We start from the raw sequence: 19,172 nt of genomic DNA, 5'->3' as shown, positions 1-19,172 counted from the left end.
AGCAATAGGTTTAAATTGTGTATAATTAGCCTAAAAACTAATTTGGAATATGGATGGGTTGATTTCTGTTAAATTCAGGTTATGTTTTTTATTATTATTTCAGTTGACGCCTCCTGTTGACGTGAGTTCAGTTTGACATTGGCATCTGTTTAGTTCAGTTTGTCAGTTTATGAATTTGCTCTGATGACAGTTCAACCTTAAAAATAGGCCCTCTGTCCGTGATGTAGCATGTAAAATTGAAATGTTTGGATGGATGGATTTCATGAATAGGCCTTTTTTATGGATGTACTTTGTTAAAATAAATACAATAAAAAACATGTATTGGGCTATCAGATGTTTGTGAAACACAGGATTCCAGGAACACAAAAAAAGATGCATTTGCTGCAGGGACCTGTGTAGGGTAGGTTTGTGGTTTTGTTGGTTCCCCTAGAACAGGGAAAACAACATTTCAAGATGAGATCCTTATAAGTAAACCACATCTTGTGACATAAAAAATAGGAGAAGAAAGATCGATCTGCACACTGAATAGTCTCCATACAAAATGTCATTAGGGGTGTAGTGGTATATCCAAGTCACGAGATGAAACAAGTGATGGGTTTATGAGAACCAGATATTTTTTAGCAATATTTAAGGGGAAACCCAGATTCTTTCGTTTTCTCCATATGGTAAAAGAGACTCAAATCAGTTTAGAATAACCCAGTCCAGTCCATATATATATGTTCAATAATAAAAATTCAAATAATTTAAAACTATGACTCACTGAGTTTGGAAAAATAATGCTGGGCCTGAAGATATTTGAATGGCCTTGGACAGGAAATTCTCTCTGTTACGTTCTTGTTTTTACGTCAACATGGGATACTTTAAAGAAACAAACCAGTAACATGCAGAACTTGAAATACCTCTGGAAAACAAGCAAGTAATTAAAAAGAAATCACAAAAATCTAAATTTAACTTCATTAATAATACACAAAATAAGAATATGACTGAAACTAAATAAGTTATTCAAACCACCCCAAATGACTAATATTTCAGTGCACTGGGCTGCTGAAGACTAACATATTTGATAAATTCCAGTCAGGCTTGGACTTAGTTGCTTAGAAATCCCTCAAAGTCTAAATTTCAAATGGGTGAGCAGATCTGTTACGCCGCCCAGGGATGCAGACACCATGGAGTTGCTCTCCGTGGGTTTCTGATCCACGTCTGTGTCTCTGGATCCAAACTCCTTCCACACCAACGAGCAGACCTTACTGGCTTTGTCTGATAAGCGCCGCCGCCGCCATGGAGGCCGGTCGTTTCGCGGCGTTGAGATTTTGACCGTTTGGTGCCTGACTTTTTGTGAAACGATGGTTAACGACTCGCTGAAAGGAACCGAGCCGCCAGGAATTCCTTCAACTAGATAAAGCCTCATGAGAAAGCAAAAATAAAACAAAGAACCTGAATCTGACTGAGCTACACACAACTGCACCGCGTGTGTTCACATACCTGCCCTCGCTGCCACCAGGTGCGTCGTCCGACTGGGGTCCTGAGAGCTGAGGATGAGACTCTTGCCGATCTTGGCCCCCAGGGCTCTGGCATGGTAGTACTCCCTGGTCCTCTCCATGGGGTAGTTGGTGGGGTACAGGCCGCTGAACACCACCGTGGTGCCCTCCAACGTCCTGCTCTTCAGCTCCGGAACAATCCGGCGGATGTCCGGCATCTCCGCCGTCTCCTTCTTCAGGAAGGCCTCGTAGCGGGAGAAGTACTCGCCGTGGATCCGTTCCAGCACTTCCTCCAGGTAGATGAGGTGGTCGTCGTGGTCGTTGTCGGCCTCCTCTTCCTCCTCGTCTTCCATGCTCTGGTCCAGCAGCTCCTCGCCCACCGTGACTCCGGACTGCTCGCTGTTCTGCGACTCGGTTTCCGGCTCCCTCCTCTCCAAGCAGCCGTTGCCCAGCTCGGGGTCGGGCAGGACGACGCCCGAAGGCTCCGCCGCGTCCGAGCAGTTCTCCGCTTCGCAGGAACCTTTCCTGTCCCCGCCCTTCGTCCTGTCCCCATCAGAGGGCTCGTGGACGTCTCCGTCCTGTTTAGGTTCCTTGGTCGTGTGAGGCCTGCTTTGACTCCCGCCGCCCGGTGAGGAGGGCTTATCTGTACCCGAGTCGCTGTCGCTAGAAAGATCAAAATCCAGGTTGTTGGACTCGTGGCTCGGCGCTGAGGAGTTTGCGCCTCCCTGTGTCTCTTCTGTCCTGTTCCCATCATCCTCTCCAACGTCCATTTTCTCCTCCACCTGAGTATCCTTTGAGTTCTGCCCTGACTCCGGCGCCGTCTGGCCGGCTCCCGACCCCTGACCCCGCCCCGCCTCCTCCTCCTCACCGACCCCCGCGCCGTGTGTCCTCTCACTGGCCCCTCCGTCCTGAGACGGGCGCGGTAAAGAAAGCTCCTCCTTTCCTGAAGCACCGGGCTCCTTTGACCGTTTCCTGAGGCCGTTGTTCTGCTCGTCGGCGCCGGTCGCCTCCGCCTGTTCGCCGCTCTCCGTCGGTCGACTCGACGCGCCTCCAGCTGGAAAAGACATGCAAATCCGGTCAGGATCGCGGCAGGATCGAGACGTGAGGCCAGAGTAAGAGCTGCTGGCGGACAAACTCAGAAACGCGAGAAAAGCAGGGTCTGCTGAACTAAAAATAAGTAAAATTTTCTTTAAATTAATGTATTTCTCCTTGATTTGAGCAGGTAAATTTGCCAAAGGAATGAGTTATTCTACCCCTAAAATAAGATAATTAGATATACTGCACTTGAAATAAGATGATGGGGATTTTAAGTGTAAAAAAAATCTAATTCCATTGGCAAATAATCTTTTTTACCTGCTCAAATCAAAGAATAATACTCTCATTTGAAGAAATATTTTGTTATTTTTAGTTCTATTTTTGCAGTGCACGTTATGAGCACAAACTTCAGTGCATCTCATTGGGCTTTTATGTGACGAGCACTAAATGGAGACTGACCCACGGTTCACGCCATTTCTGACAAGCGTTAATCTGAAAAGTGCGCAGTGCGTTTGTACTCGGCCCCCTTTACCCAGTGAAACCCACTGACCATCGGAGTCCACCTGTGTGCAGTTTCAGCCCAGTAAGGCCAAGAAGCACCTGAGAGGTCCGTGGTATCTCTGGAGGAGCTGCATACACTGCAAAAAGGGAACTAAATGTAAGTCAAATTTCCTTGAAATTAATGTATTTTTCCTTGATTTAAGCAGGTAAATAAGATGATCTACCAATGGAATGAGATTTTTGCACTTAAAACAGGAGCATATCCTCTGTATCATCTTATTTCAAGTGCAAGATATCTAATTATCTTATTTTAGGGGTAAAAATACTCACTCCATTGGCAAATAGTCTGATTTACCTGCTTAAATCAAGGAAAAAATACAATAATTTCAAGACAATTTGACTTAGTTTTAGTTCCCTTTTTGCAGTGTAGAACCACGGCTCAGGTGTGGGACTGAGTGGACGGGACAACTATAAGTGCTACCCAGTAATCTGGGCTTTACAGAGGAGGCTAGAGATGAAAGTCACCACGGTTTGCTGAAAGGACAGAGAAGACGGGTCAGCAAAACACTGCGTCACCCACAACACACCATCTCTACTGTGGTGGCTGCTAGGCAATATGACGAGATTCAAAAAATATCAAGATTTTTTTTTAAAAGTTATAAAATAAGACAATATAATTTATATTGAGATGGCCTACGTTGTGTTATAATTATACTTTTATGTATTGCAGCAGGTTATTTTTCAGCTGTTTCTCATATTTATTTATCTGTGTTTGCTAAAAACTGTCTCTGTGAAAAATTTGGGATAAAGCTTTGATTCAGAGACGCCTTTTTATAATTCATTTATGAATATAAAAACATATTGAGATAAATATCGTATATGGGCATTCAGGCTGAGAATAAAGAAATATTTCTGCTGTGAGGTACTTCACCACTAACGGGGAAGCTGCTCAGAACTGACGAGGAGATGCTTGAACCTAAATACGTGAGCAAACCTGGAGGAGAACCTGCTGAAAGGAGGCAACAGACTTTAGGCTGGGGCAGAGGTTCATCTTGCAGCAGGGGGACGGCCCTAAACACATCCAGAGCTGCAGTGAAAGTCGGTTTTTAGCAAAGCAAATTCATGCATTAGAACAGCCCAGTCAAACCTGAGACCTAAAACCAACCGAAGATTAGTCCCAGAAATGGAAATTCACAGATCCTCTTCGTCCAATCAGACAAGGCAAAGAAAATATTCAGCCTCTGTATGGACAGAGCTGGAGACGGGAAGCTGCTCCAACAAAGTGCTGACTTTAGGAGGCTGAACATAAATACACGCCACACTTTTCAGATATTGACTTGTAAAAACCTTCAATCAGTTTCTTCCCACCTTACAGTTACGCACTGCTTTGCGTTCATCTGTCATTAAAACCCCATTATAACGCTGTGGTTATAACATGACTAAACATAAACAGTTAAATGAGTGGGAATCCGTCTGCGCTGCACTAGAAATAAGAGCTCCTGTAATAATGGAAAGCGACAGCCTGACTGCAGGCCTATTTGGAAACTCGGCTCCAAAATCAATGGGTAAACTTCTCGTCTCCTGCTCGCCCAAAGCTGCCCTTAGAAAACGCTCTGCATAGAGAATTGCTCAGATTTAAGCACAGCGCGTGCGGCTCTGCCTTGTTGGCAAACACTCCTTGGAGGAGAGAACGCTCCTTCAAGGCAAAATCCCACTCCTCTGGGAACGCCGAGTCGCTCCGCAGGAGGCGGCTCCGTTTGAGCGTGAAATATGTGAGGAGATAACCTGTCAACAAGGCAGACTAGAAGGAAAAAAAAAAAGAATAAAATCAACGTTTCCTTGTTCAAAAGAGTATACAGTATCAGTTGGAGCCACTGGGCTGAATGGAAAAGACGCGGAGGGGAGATAATGGGAGGAGACAGGGCACGCTCCAGCAGTTCAGGGGTTTGTACTCAAGGCAGCGAGTGAAACTGCGAACGACCGCCTGCATGAAGGGAGATTGTTGACTTACTGTCTAGAAAATCTCCTGCAATTACGTTTTTGTAGTAAACTTGCACGAGACATTAAATCCACTGAACCAGACAAGGCAGGGCCTCACAATACCATATTTGGATTTTTTGGTCTAAGAAAACATGTTCTTTCTATAGTCTCATGGGTTTTCCAGGCCTGTTTGGTATTTCACACAGAAAGTGCTTTAAAAAAAAAAAAAAAAAAAAAAAAAAAATTTAAATAAAATAAAAAGGTGTTCCTGAAAACAGAAGAAACCCTGAAACCAAACGCTCGGTACCTTTCCTGGCCACCTGAGCGTCCCGTGACCCCGGCGGCGCGTTGATGTCGCCGATGCCCTGGAAGTAGATGTATTTCTTCACAGTGATGAGGTTGGGTGCAAACTTCCAGACGTCTTCCCGGTCGTCGATGATGCAGACCATGGAATCCCCGCAGGGGAACAGGTTCCTGACCACGAAAAAAAAGCACGCAGAGAACGACTCTTCGTCAAACGCTCCTTGCATGCAGAGACGCAAACATCTGCTGCTGAAACCACATATTTACATCGACTGCGTGAAAAATCTGAAAACAATTCTTCTCACGGACATAAAGAACCAGATTAAATCTTTTAGGTCAGTCAGGATTATTACAATTATTTCTATGATATAACTCCTTGTAAGATACTTGGATATCATTTGACTTAAAGCCACACCTGTACATGTATACTAAGGCAGCACCTCAGACACACCCCTTCCTTAGGGGACACCATGGAAGGTTCTGTTGTCCTGAAATATGTCCGTCAATCCCACTGCCGCAAAAAGGGAACTAAAAGTAATCAAAAGTCTCATTTTCTAGAAATTAATGTATTTGTCCTTAATTTGAGCTGCTAAATGAGATGATCTGCCAATGGAATAAGTATTTTGCACTTATAATCTTATAAAATTATCTTATTTTAGGGGTCAAAAAAATAATTCCATTGGCAGATAATCATATTTACCTGCTTAAGTCAGGGACAAATACACTCATTGGAAGAGCATTTGACTTGATTTTAGTTCTGTTTTTGCAGTGCAGCAAACTATTCTGAGGCATCTTGTAAACATCTGAATTCATCAATATTCAGACAGTTAGCATAAAACTCATAATCTATCCTCCTAAACAGGAAAGTTTTGCCTGATTTACTGTCAGTCAGGGAAAAACAAGGTCATTTGTTGTTGTTTTACCGTATACAGTAAATATCTCCTCTAAACCGCCTCTGCTTGTTAAATTCTTAAGCACTGCGTGAAGCGTCTGCCAGCTGATAGAGAGAGAGCAGAAACGTCTACGCGGATGTAAGCGCAGCCACAGAGAACGTTTCCCACCTAAGATTGCCCGTCTTGGAGAACGGATCTATGCATTCGTCTCTAGAGAGGATTCTGTGGGAGAAAAGCTTCTTTTCAGGGTCCAAGAAGCCTGGAGAGAGAGAAAAAAAAAAGAAGCATGTCAGAGTTTCCATTTCAGCCGGATCATATTGTTCATCCGCATGTTGTCGCCGAATAGATTAGAATAAAATCAAAACGTATCATTTGTTAGTGATTGGAACTTTTACCCACTTTCTGACTAGACATGTGCAGCATGAAATGAAAGATTAAAAAGAAACAGAGCGGCTGCTTCAGCCACGACTACGGCCCGGATACCAGCTGAACTCTCCGCTATGAGGTCAGCAGCAAAACCCAGTTCAACCCGTATTAAACATTCATCACACGGAGGCAGAGCGGAACGGGGCCGACGGCAGCCAGGGCACCAGCAGATGCTGCGTAGATGCACCGCCTGAGCCCCCGACGTGCAACGCTGACATGTTTCTGCTGAGCAGAGACTCGGCAGCAGATAGCGGAGAGATCAGAGGAGAGAAGCGGCGAGCCCCAGCCGGCCAGCCGGGGTGTGGAGCAGCGAGCAGACGCCTCCCTCTGATGGACACGGCCAGCAAGTACAGGCTGAGGACTGCCAGACCTCCAAGCTGCGCCTTGCAGGGACACTGCAAGTTTCCACAATTTGTTACGACGACAAACAGCACACACCGAGACAAAGTAGTGGACGCTTGTTAAGTGGAGCAATTGTCCGCTGTTTATTTTATTTTAACACCAATATCAGCTGAAAACAGGCTGCACAGTGGAGCAGTGGGTAGCGCTGTTGCCTAGCAGCAAGAAGGTCCTGGGTTCAGGTCCTACTCTTACCCTGGGTCTTTCTGCATGCATGTTCTCCCTGTGCATGCGTGGGTTCTCTCCGGGTACTCCGGCTTCCTCCCACAGTCCAAAAGCATGACTGTTAGGTTAATTGGCTTCTCTAAATTCTCCTTAGGTGTGTGTGTGTGTGTGTGTGTGTGTGTGTGAATGGTTGTTTGTCCTGTCTGTCTCTGTGTTGCTCTGTGATAGACTGGTGACCTGTCCAGGGTGAACCCTGCCTCTCGCCCAGTGAACGCTGGAGATAGGCACCAGCACCCCACATGACCCAATGAGGGACAGAAGTGTTAGAAAATGGATGGATGAGCTGAAAACTGTAGGGTGTGTTTCCATTAAGCCCCCTTCAGAAGCCTTTAGCGGCCACAGTCTCCCCGTGTCTACGTTCAGCTGGGCGTGAACGCGGCGTTCGCCACGGCTGCTGTGCTTCTGTGTGCCGTCTTTTGGTGCCTCTGAGAGGCGGCGGTGTTTCTGCTCCATCCATCCATCCATCTTCCCTTCAGCACTGCACAGCTGTCATAGAAAGGATCGCACGGCCAGACCAGAGCCTCTTGCTACCGGTCTGCTGTGTTCCCTGCTAAGCCGTAACTCCTGAGGCCTTCACGGAACAACTAAATGTATACGGACAGTAAACTACATACGTGCGGAACCCTGTTCTTTGTTTATAGATGTAAGGGTAAAAGAGGCTAAAGACGAACGCAGGCCGTGATTTTTCTGATCAGCTTCACACAACGAGCGCTGCTCGGTGCTGGTCTATCACAGCCTAGCTCACTAAAAGGCGTTGAAGTTGGAGGTGGTGATGCGATGAAGCTGAGGCCGACGGGACGACGGCTCCATTACCGGCGATGGTGTGTGCATACAGACGGCTTCCGAACGTGAAGACGTGCAGCTCGTAGAGCTTGGCGATTTTCTCCAGGAAGTCCTTGCAGTGAGGCCGCAGGCGCGTGTGGAGCATGGGCTCCCCCCGTCCCAGCTGGAAGTGGAAAATACCCTGACGGAGACGTGAGGAGATAAAAAGGTGAACGCCAGGAGAGAAAAAGCCACGGGGAAAGACGGGAGCAACAGAGCGGGAGCGCTACCTTGTTGGACATGCGCTGGCAGTGCTGCTCGGTGGTGTGGATCAGCGTCTGGTCCAGGTCCACCATCAGGACCAGCTTCTTGTTGCGGTGCAGTCTCTGCTGGTCTTCTTGGGCCAGCTCTTTGGCTTGCTGCGCGGAGAGAAACAACAAACTCAGCTACCACGCCTCTTTGGCTTTTTGGTGACTAGGCCAACCTGGGGTTTTCTACCATGCCCAGCTCAGACACACCACATGTGGCAGAGAGCGCACATACATAACCCAGACACCATAGACCTGAACCTAACCCAAAAAAAAATGAGGATAAAAAAAAATCTCTTTACTAGTAAAATGCACAAAGATGATCTGACTGAGCTGCGAGCGCACCAACACACAGCAGCCGTACAGGTAGCGCCGTCACATGACTCACCTCCGAGCTGACCATCAGCTCAGGGACACTGTGCACCATGGAGACGGTTGCCGTGGAGATGGGACACTGCTGGTTGCCGTTAGTCCCCTGGAGCCTGAAAGGGGAATAAAACAAGAGTTGTGCGTCGGTGCGCCTCTCAGGTCCGTGGAACACGTTGTGAACAACTCAGTCGCTGCGGCCGCTCAGCCGGCGCCGTTCCAGCCCGCTTCTAACACGCCAACGTTTTCTGCTCTGTTCGGAGGTGCCTGATCCAGAAAGTTATCTACAGGGTTCTGCTTTGTCCTTATGGGATTACATTTAGGCCCCATCCAGGACCTCTTAGCTCTCTGGTCATATTTTGGAGATTAAAATGAAAGCCTCACTGACCGCTGCAAACATGCCTAACTCCCTGCAGGTCAGCCCAAAATCCTGACTATATTCTGCGTACATTTAACCCAACCTGTGGGATTCCTGGTGTTTTGACTGCCACTGATTAATTATCTGCATCATATCTGATATTAGGCTAGACAATAATTCAATAATAATATATATTGATTGACAGCCGTATATCGATGATAGAAAAAAAGGGTCAATAAAAAGTTCAATAAAATAACAGTTTTCCTTCCGTTTGTATTCTAGCCTATCATGTGGGTTAATATTACATCGTTACATCCTCCCAACCAATCACAACGCAGACCCAAGAACGCTCCGCCCCCTTTAAAGAGTTCAGAGCGAGCGTTCTTTTTTAAAAACTTGTAGTTTGGGTAAAAAGCTGAACCCCTTGAATTCAGTGTTTGTGTGTTCTGTATCTAAAAACAGGTTGCTAAGCAACAGCATAAAATGGCCAGGGCTGCACTTAAAATACATATATTTTGAATTTGTTGATAATCAACATCGAATAATATGATTTCTAGTTTATTGATATGTTTTATTTTCTATATCGTCAGCCCTATTGGAGATGAAATGTGAATTTCTTCAACTAGGACATCTAACTATTGGTTTTATTACGACTGCATGGACTAAGGTGGACTTTCTATTCTGATTCTTCCCTTTCAGGGGTCACAGCGAGGCGCCGCATCTTTTGCAACACGGACTTTATACAGAGAGAACCAGAATCCTGTGGCTGGTGTTCTCTCATTGCCCTCAACCTTGACATCTTCCTCCTTTAGATGGAAACGTTTTAGTAATAACTGGCATTTCAGACTGTCGTGTTGGTCCCGGTACCAGACAGTCACTGCAACAGGGATGCAGGCTGCCGGACCGTCCTGATCCTCCTTCCTGGTGATTTCAGGAAGAAGAGGTTTCTCCTCTGGTCAACGATGAGCACAATTTAAAAAAAAAACGCTTTGTTTCAACATGGCAGATGACGTAATGTGTCAAGCAAAACTCACTGAGTTAGATCCTGGCCGCACTCGGCGCACAGCCCCTTCATGACTATGGGATGGCTGCACTCTTCGATTCTGACGATGACGCCGCTGGGACAGAAAGAAGAAGAAATTAGTTAAAAAGACACGCACTTTCGAGATTTAAACAGGATTGCGATGACGGCGGCTACATTTCTAGCCCTTTTTAAATCTTACATCTACAATCTTGCATCATTTTATGTAAAGAAAACTTTAGACCCTGAACCCCACTGAGCTGTGGATTACTGCAACCAATCAGTCATTTGGGTCAATAGCCCCTTCCACCTCCATAAAAATCGATGACAAAAGTGCTAAACACATAGGGAGAAATAAAAAGGGAAACAGAAAAAATGGGTTCAAAAATAAGGTGGATGAAACAAAACTGATAAAACAAGGTAGATACAAAATACTAAAAGCCTTGAGCTTTAATCTGAAAAGGCCACGTTCATTTATAGATGGGAGATCTACTGGAAGCTGATTCCAGAGTTTTTAAACAACACTCTGTCTTTTTTTTTTTTGAGACATGAAAGGAACATTGAAGGTTTTGCATGCCGTTGGTCAGAGTCCAGGGCTAAATCTGACTCAGATCTGATGGATTTGGAGGCCTTTTGCAAGGCATGGTGAGGAAATCTGGTCAAGCCGAGATAGGAGCTGCTTTTTGACAGCTACCAGAAGAAGATAATGAAGACGCAATTGTAAAAGTTCTCCAGCAGTCTGCTTTACAGGAAGGTTCACTTTGCTCTCATTTTCCACTCTGAAAGATGTGGTTTTCAGTTTAATGTTGCAGGATAAATGTCACACCATACCTGACCAATCATTTATTTAATATAGTTTCATTTATTTGCATTATTTGCATTGTATACTTTCAAGAGCCACTGGAAAACGAATAATAACGTGTTTCGTTGCCCTCCTCTAAAAGAAACACTGAAGAGGACATCATGTTTTCCTTCAGTATTTTAATCCCCCCCCGCCCGAACTGAAACCTCTTCTCTTCTTTACGTGCCAAACGTCATTTTGCTCTCTCCTTTCTCTGTTCTATAGCTTCATAAAAGGCAGACACGGTTGCATTAAGAGGCATAAAAAAAAAACCGGCGGGAAACACAATGTCCTAGTCCAGGCAGTTGCACTTCACTCGCCTTCCACCTGTCAACCTGCTCAGAGCCCGCACGCCGCGCGCTGGTGACGTCAGGCCCAAACAACGCGAGACTGCGCCACACGTGGTTTGCTCTTCAAAATAAAAGCGACATACTGCATTCTGTTGGTACACTAAAGTGACAAGGAGCCAGGCAGATTGTTGCCGACTTCATTTTGTTCTACTTAAACTTAGTTACGCCTTACATGACAGCTAAAACGTCTTATAAGGCTGTGCGACATGCTTTTTCTAAGATGCCATGGTTTTACTTTGAAAGTCCGGGTTAAAACGCTCCACATTTGGGCTGCCTTGACAGTGGGAGCCTGGCTACACTCAAGTTAGCATTGTTAGCTTCTGAGCTAACAGCCGTGTTCTAACGGGGTGGCGTCGGCAGATGCGGCTGACGTCCTGCCTGTACCCTTTCCGTGCAGGTCAACCAACGCGAGCTAAAATTAGCAGCTAGTCGCTGACTCACCCGGGAGGAATGATTTGTCCTGGCTGGCAGCACAGCTCCTTCACCACCCCAGCACGGTCCGATTTCACCTTCTTCTCTGGCAGCCTAGCTGCAGCCTCCGTCTCCTTATCCCGAGCCACGGGAGCGCATAAGGCGAGGACCGAGTCCACGTTCACCAGAGTCCCTGGCTTGACTTTCCACTCCAGCAGCCGGAGCGGAAGAGCTCCGCTTGGCCAGCGCATGTCAGCCACCTGCACCGCGGGGCCCTCCGCTGCAGCTGCGGCTGCACCGCCGCCGCTAGAATCCGCAGGAGGATCCTCCATCTGTCCCGCTCCGCTCCAACAGCACCTCTCGGTTTCTTCACCAGCTCTCCGCCTATAACGTATCTACAGCCCCCCGCGGCGCCCAGAGGCTCATTAAAACACGCAGACCGCAGCTTAAAAGACAAAACGTGCAGGCGGGTGTAAACTCTTAAATCTACGCGGTGTAGCCCCGTTCGCTCTTCCCGCTCGTAAACAGGAAACGCAACACACTGCAGCGACACGGGTCGCAGGGCTTCCGGTGGACGGACGATACATACAACACGCACTGCGCTTCACAATAAAAGCTCATCCACGACCAGATGTGTCGCTGGTTTTTAAGCTATTTCTACAACATAAGCTGCTGCTCTGCTCAATCTTCGTAGTTTAAATATTGTTGTCATTGACGATCAAAGCAATGTCTTCGTTTAAGGTTTAGATAAACAGTTTAGCTGTTTTTAATCTGAAAGTCATAAAAGTACAGTTCCGATTCTTTGAATCCTCCAATTTCCACATGACAACAAGGGAGTCTTTTTCCTAAAAAATGTAATCATGAACACAATGTGCTGATGAAGTGAACGATTAGCTGCGATGATGATGGTGATGGGGGGTGGGGGCTACACCATGATATACTGCAAGTTAAACACTTGAAAGTCACAAAAGTTGCCTTCAATAATTTACCTTACTGAATGGCGAGGTAAGGCAAGTTTATTTATAAAGCACTTTTCAGTAATGAGACGATTCAAGGTGCCGGAATGCGAAGAAAAGGACAGGAGCACAGTGCTGGGACAAGGGCATGCCCTCACGTCGTTTCATGGCGCTTTTATTTTGAAATCTCTAACCAAAGAGTAGACTTTTCAAGATAAATCTCCACTATCTGGGCATCACATTACACCCTTGCTAGATGATATTATTTCTCACATAGAGCGTCTGAAATCTACACACTCAACTGACAATATTATAATAAGTGGGGACTTGAACTTAGTCAAAGATTACTTTTATGACAAATATCCTTCGAGTTATCTCTCAAGTCATCCTAATATTGTTTTTAATATTTTTTTGCAACCAACTCGCTCTAACTGATGGTTGGTTACATCTCAATCTGAGCTAATTCAATATTCTTGGTTTAGTTGAAACAACATTTCAAAATCTAGAATTGACCATTTATTAGATTATAACATCAGTTCCACTATTTCTGCAGGTCCTCTCACTGCTCATTGCTTTATTAGTATAGACATTAAATCCAAACCTAAAACTCGATCACATAAGGACTTGAAATTTAACTCCAATTTTTTTCTGGGGAGACAATAAAGAACTACTCTTCCTTATATTTGTTGAAATTTTTGAAACTTGTACACATCCACCTACTTTGAGACACAGTGTCACAATCTCAATTCCTAAACCTAATAAAGTCCCTAGAGTGATAGAAAACAGAAGACCCATGACACTTAGAAACTCAGACTACATTTTTGCTGCTCGTCTTTAATCAAATATTATCTCAGAGACGCAATCTGGCTTTTTGAAAAATAGATTGATTCATAAGAATTTTAGATTTGTTATGGATTTAATTGAATACAGAGACCTAATTGAAGATGATGGTTTTATTTTATTTTTGGACTTTTACAAGGCCTTTGATTCAGTAGAACACCAGTTTATAATTAGAACACCTAAACTATTTTTGGTAATAAATTCAGAAATGTAATTAAAGGTCTGTATAAAAACATTAACAGCTGTGTTATTCTCTCTAATGGTTCTGTCCCTGACAGTGGATGTCGGAGTTCCTTGGGGCTGCCCTATTTCACCTTATCTATTCATCTTAGTGACTGAGATGTTAGGCATTTACATTAAAAACAGCGATGACATAAAAGCCTTGAATGTACTGGAAACAGATTATCAGCCAACTTGCGGATGACACAATTCTTAAAATAAAAATCAACATGATATCCCAATAATAATTTTCCAAGACTGCAGGCTTAACCCTAAATCTTACTAAATGTGAAATTTTTGCTCTTTGTGACACACCTATTAAAGAACTTGTGAAATAAAATATCTGGTTATCCGCCTAACTAAAGGCCAAAAACATTTATCAACAACTCAATATTGAAGGTAAACTCAATGCCTGCAAAACAAAACAAATGGCTCCAAAGAGACATCGATTTTAAGGCACCAACGCTCAAATGCTGGAAAGATGTTCATCCTTGTTTCGCTTCTTTTTTGGTCCACTTGAATCTGAAAAATGTAATGCCGAGAAGAAGCCAGAAGCTACTAAGACCTGGCAACAACTGAGCTCCATCTCACATGACTTCAACCTATTGGGGCAGAATCCTTTCATGTTGATGTTGGCATCGCAACCAGAGGTAAATATTTATATACTTTGAACCCGTTAAAATTTCTAAAACAATTATTCATGCGCTGTATATTGATTTCTATACTTTTATTCTGATCCACTCTAGACGTTCTGTGGATGTATTATTTTTTAAATGATTTTATTTTGGGAATATTTCATGTTCAGTGGACACAATAATCGAAAGGTAGAAGAGAAAAAAGAGGAGAAAAAGATAAGACAAAATGCTAAAAGGGAGAAAGAGCGGAAAAAATAGAGGAATGGAAAAGGAGAGAACAACATAATATTCTTGGAGTCTGCTTCTACAGCTGCAAAGAGAGATATAAAAAGAAAAGCAAAACAAACCGATAAAGTATTACAGTATTACAGGTACCTGGTCTGTGAACACCACGTCACTGGTGAAGAAGGCACAGAAACGACTGTACTTCCTGCGGAGGATGAGGAGAGCCCAACTGCCCCCGCCCATCCTCAAGACCTTCTACAGAAGCACCATAGAGAGCATTCTGACCAGCTGTCTCTCTGTGTGGTGTGGAGGCTGCAGAGCCTCCGACTGGAAGAATGTGAGGAGAGTGGTGAGGACAGCAGAAGGGATCATCAGGGCTCCTCTTCCCTCCATCAAGGACATCTCATCACAGCACAGTGTGTCCCGAGCCCGTAACATCATCAGGGACCCCTCACACCCCCACCATGGACTGTTCTCCCTACTGCCTTCTGGGAAGAGGTTCCGCAGCATCCGCTTCAGGTCCACCAGGTTCTGCAAAAGCTTTTTCCCTGCTGCCATAAGACTGCTGAACTGCTAGAACTGCTTAAGCCACAAAAGGGACTCTGAACTGCTGAGGCTGCAAAATTGACTCTGTACCACATTCGTATATCTGCACAATTACACATTTGCACATATGCTTCACACTGCTGAACTGTTGAAACCACAAATGGACTCTGTACCACATTCGTATATTGCACGGTTTTAAACAATACTCACCTGGACACCGTGAATCGCACACTGTCTATTTCCCCTGCATCGTTTACATTGTTTACATTTCAATAGGGTGTTTTCACTGACGTCACTGGCCAACTTCCGGTCCGCCATATTGGGTGGCACACTTCCTTATCTCTAGTTGTCTTACACGTATTATCATATCGCGAATGGATAAGTACGCCAGCACGCTAGAGCGACCATATAAGGACGTATATCTGAGGAAATGTTCCGTGATCGACCATATGGACCCCTATGCCCTCCACGGTGCCTTGTTTAGCCGTAATCCAGATGCATTACCTGGTGTTCGGTGAAAACCCTCTGCATACTCTTGAGGAAATGAGAGCTTACAAGGATCTAGAGGCTCACAACCAGTTCACATCTGGTTATGTACATCAAGGAAATCGCCATCATACGTGGACGGGTGAGTTTTAATAAGATGGTAAAAATGTAAACAATCCGACGCAAATGTGTTGCATGCTTCTGCGGTGGCTGGCGGCCGGCGCGCCGCAGGGCGGACGGGCTCTGGGCCGATCGACGCCGCTCGCGGCTTTAATTATTTAAGCAGAACAATGACCAGTGCAAAATTAAGTTGTATTTACCGTATTGGCGCCGGTAGGAGCTGCAGATCATAAAGCCAGCAAACAGTGGGAACACAGCAACTCGTTCAAAGGTAAGCTGCGCTCGACGGGTTAGCACATGCTAACCGTTAGCGCTAACAACCACTCGCGCATGTAATGTACTTTTAACTAGCTGCTATGTGTTTCAAACGTTTAGAACATACTCTCATTGACATCGGGATACTGTGGAAAGTTATGTTCGGTCTTACAGCCGCGATCCAAGCGAGCCGACTCTTTGTTATCACTAACAGTTGTTCTCCGTGGTTGCGCCTCCAGGCAGGAAAGCGGTGGAAAATTAATCTGTTTCTATGTTTTTCCCATGGCGATCATGTGTTGCGCTGTTACAGCCCACAATACAGCAACGGTTTACCATGGTTGAAATCAAGTTAAGGTGAAATTAATCAAATTAAAACACGGCTGAGAGAGGGAGTACAGTATGCGGTAGTAATAGGCAGTAGAGGCGGCGGAGGCAGTCAACATGACAGCCGCAGAAAGTAATAAGTCATAACGCCCAAGCCCTATTATTAATATATTCTTCTTATATGTTTTAAATACTTAACAGTTCATTACCTGTGACAAAGTGAGCACCGCAGACTCTGGCGTATTCCAGCTTAACACCGTCCAAATCGGACCTGGATATCCGTGTCAGCCATAGGTGACGGCGTTGTTCAGACAGCTGTTTTTTTTTTTTCACACTGATTCACTATTACGGCTGGTAGGCGATAGAAAGAGCGTTGATCTCCACCTCCACGGGCCGTGCAACCAACCATTAAACACGTTTTCCCCATTGTTCACTTCCAATACTGCCTAAGGCATCATACAATGCAGGTCAACGGTGCGAAACGACTGCCACCCAATATGGCGGACGCGCTGAGTAGTCACGTGAGCGTGACGTCAGCTGAAAACACCCTATTGTTTACATAAATCACTGCTGCATCTTTAACCTGAAATGTACTGCAATTTACTGTGATTTTTCAAGCTGTATGCAAATGAAATTTAGTTCTGTACGCACTTTGTGCATACAAAATGACAAATAAGTTGTCTAAGTCAAAGGTACAAACAACCAACGCCTTGATAACATTACTAGAAAATACACAGTATTATTCAATACGAGCTGTATAAAGTGACAGCTAAGCTAATAATAGGGGTTTTCTGTATAAAAGTAAGCTTGTAAGCACATGGATCTAAGCACCTGTAGGTGTTTGCCAGAATGCATTTGTGTATGTAAGGTTTATCCATAAGAAAAATGCTTAATAGTGGTAATGAGGAGCCCAAGACCTTGTTGCATAACGTTTTATGCCCAGTTGAACTGTTCAGCAGAGCTTTAAAAAAGACATCCGAGAGTCAGGTTGGCTCAACTTGTACGTTTAACATTTTGCGAGTGTCCACGTTTTTTCCTAGTGTCCGACTAGTGGTAAACCGGAACATAAAAAGTCGGAGGTGACGTAATCTGCTGCTAGTTTTCAGTTCCGAGGCAAATTTTATTTAATTTAACCTTTATTTTACCAGGAAGTCCCTCAAGATAAAATCTCTGCTGCGAGTGAGACCTGGCCAAGAGGCACCAGAAACATTTCACATAAAAACATCTACACACAGAATAAACAATTTACAGGTCAGCTCAAGAATAACACACTCTTCAGTCAACCCCCTATTTAGAATAGTTTTAAAGGCACTCAGTGGAATGCGATGATGAAGCTTCAGAGAACTTTGGATATTGTTCCATGCCTGTGGTGTAGCATTGGGAAAATACATTTTTGCCTGGATCTGTGAAGAACCTTTGGACAGAGAGGAGAAATCGATAAGAAGAGCATTAGTTTGTAACCATTGTTGGCAGGAGACAACTTAGGCGGGTTGCCCAAAATGGCCTTTTAAATGAATGTTAGCCAGTGCTTCTGTCTCCTTATGTAGTGAAGGCCATGAGAACCGACAGTACAGCTCCCAGTGATGGGTCCTATATGCTGAGTTGGTGATGAAGCACACTGTGATAAAGTATGTCCAGGCAGTGGAGGTCTTAGGATGCTGCGTTCAAGTACAGAATATTAGATTAGATTTAGATTAGATTCAACTTTATTGTCATTACACAGGTACAGGTACAAGGCAACGAAATGCAGTTTAGGTCTAACCAGAAGTGTAATAGCAGCAAGTGCAGGATAAACAATGGTTCCATAAGTACAGGACATAGATATGTACTGAATAAATATAGAGATGAATACTATTATAAACAGAATTTTACTGATAGATTTGTCCTATGAGTATAATATATAGATAACTAGTATTGTGAACTACCTCTTTTGCATTTAGAAAGACAGCACCATAGTGAGTTGCTCTCAAACACACCTCAGAACAGGGGCAACAGAGGGGCTGTGGGGCAACACCAACGAGGAATTCAGACCGAAGCATTGCAGTTGACTTTATATAGACCCCAACTGAATGATTTAAATGTGAAAAGGAAGGCATTAAAAAACATGTTATACCCCCTTTAATATCTGCGCACTGTGTGTTAAAGCAAAGTCAAAAATGTTCTTATTTCACGGTTGGAACAATTACTTATTAGCAGAGAAAAGAAAGCAATTCTTGGTCGGGGAAATACCGAGCTTAACTCTGTTAACAGTATGAGTTTAGAGTATCTTTGAGGCAAATGGAAAGCTGAGTTCAATCTAACAATAGATGAACCAGCATGGCTGGAAGCATGGCAGCCAGCAGGAGTGATCTCCATATGTAATAGAACCAAAGAGACCCAGTTTAGAATATTACATCGCTTATAGATTACACCACAGCTCAGACACAGAATGAACCCAAATCTCTCTGATAAATGCTCTTAATGTCATGTAGAAGTGGGAAATTACAAGCACTGTGTATGGACATGTACAATTGTTGAGGAGTACTAGGGTGAAATTGTCAGTAAACTGGAGGCTGATCCCCAGGATTCACCTCCTGGCCTACCCAGTCGTCATATTAAAGGGTCTCATCAAAGACGGTTGTTCAGTATCCTGACATTTGCAGCCCGGAAAGACGTACTGTTTAGATGGATTGATAATGTACCACCCACAATCAAGGGTTGGCGTAAAGTGATTTTTGACAAATTACCAATGGAACACTTTATACACAGATCCAAATGTGAGATGGCTGATTTTTGTAAGATCTGGACCCCTTTTCCTTGAGTATGTACGTAAAACACTTACGACCATTATTCTAAAAGGGATGCCAGATGGCGAAGAAGAAAACTGGCTAGCTAATGTTTTTGGACCTTGAATGTCTCTTTTTTGCTTT

At 44.4% G+C, this 19,172-nt stretch overlaps 1 protein-coding gene across 2 annotated transcripts in view; it reads right to left on the bottom strand.

Moving 5' to 3' along the window:
* The window catches only part of ctdp1 (CTD (carboxy-terminal domain, RNA polymerase II, polypeptide A) phosphatase, subunit 1), a 96,172-nt gene extending 83,929 nt beyond the window's left edge, over positions 1-12,243 (bottom strand). The window contains exons 1-8 of one of the 2 annotated variants that reach the window (XM_021323195.2): positions 11,688-12,243; positions 10,069-10,152; positions 8,699-8,792; positions 8,293-8,421; positions 8,054-8,204; positions 6,359-6,449; positions 5,302-5,468; positions 1,483-2,532 (exon numbers count right to left, since the gene is read on the bottom strand). In XM_021323195.2, coding sequence (XP_021178870.2) covers positions 1,483-2,532; positions 5,302-5,468; positions 6,359-6,449; positions 8,054-8,204; positions 8,293-8,421; positions 8,699-8,792; positions 10,069-10,152; positions 11,688-11,989 — 2,068 coding nt within the window. In that variant the 5' untranslated portion in view covers positions 11,990-12,243. The remainder of the gene's footprint in view (positions 1-1,482; positions 2,533-5,301; positions 5,469-6,358; positions 6,450-8,053; positions 8,205-8,292; positions 8,422-8,698; positions 8,793-10,068; positions 10,153-11,687) is intronic. The other variant, XM_012875776.3, reaches the window with a different exon arrangement.
* Between the last annotated feature and the right edge of the window lie 6,929 nt (positions 12,244-19,172).

Source organism: Fundulus heteroclitus, chromosome 13, assembly GCF_011125445.2.
Source record: "Fundulus heteroclitus isolate FHET01 chromosome 13, MU-UCD_Fhet_4.1, whole genome shotgun sequence".
Classification (NCBI taxonomy): domain Eukaryota; kingdom Metazoa; phylum Chordata; class Actinopteri; order Cyprinodontiformes; family Fundulidae; genus Fundulus; species Fundulus heteroclitus.
This window is presented reverse-complemented; position numbering and strand designations above follow the sequence as displayed.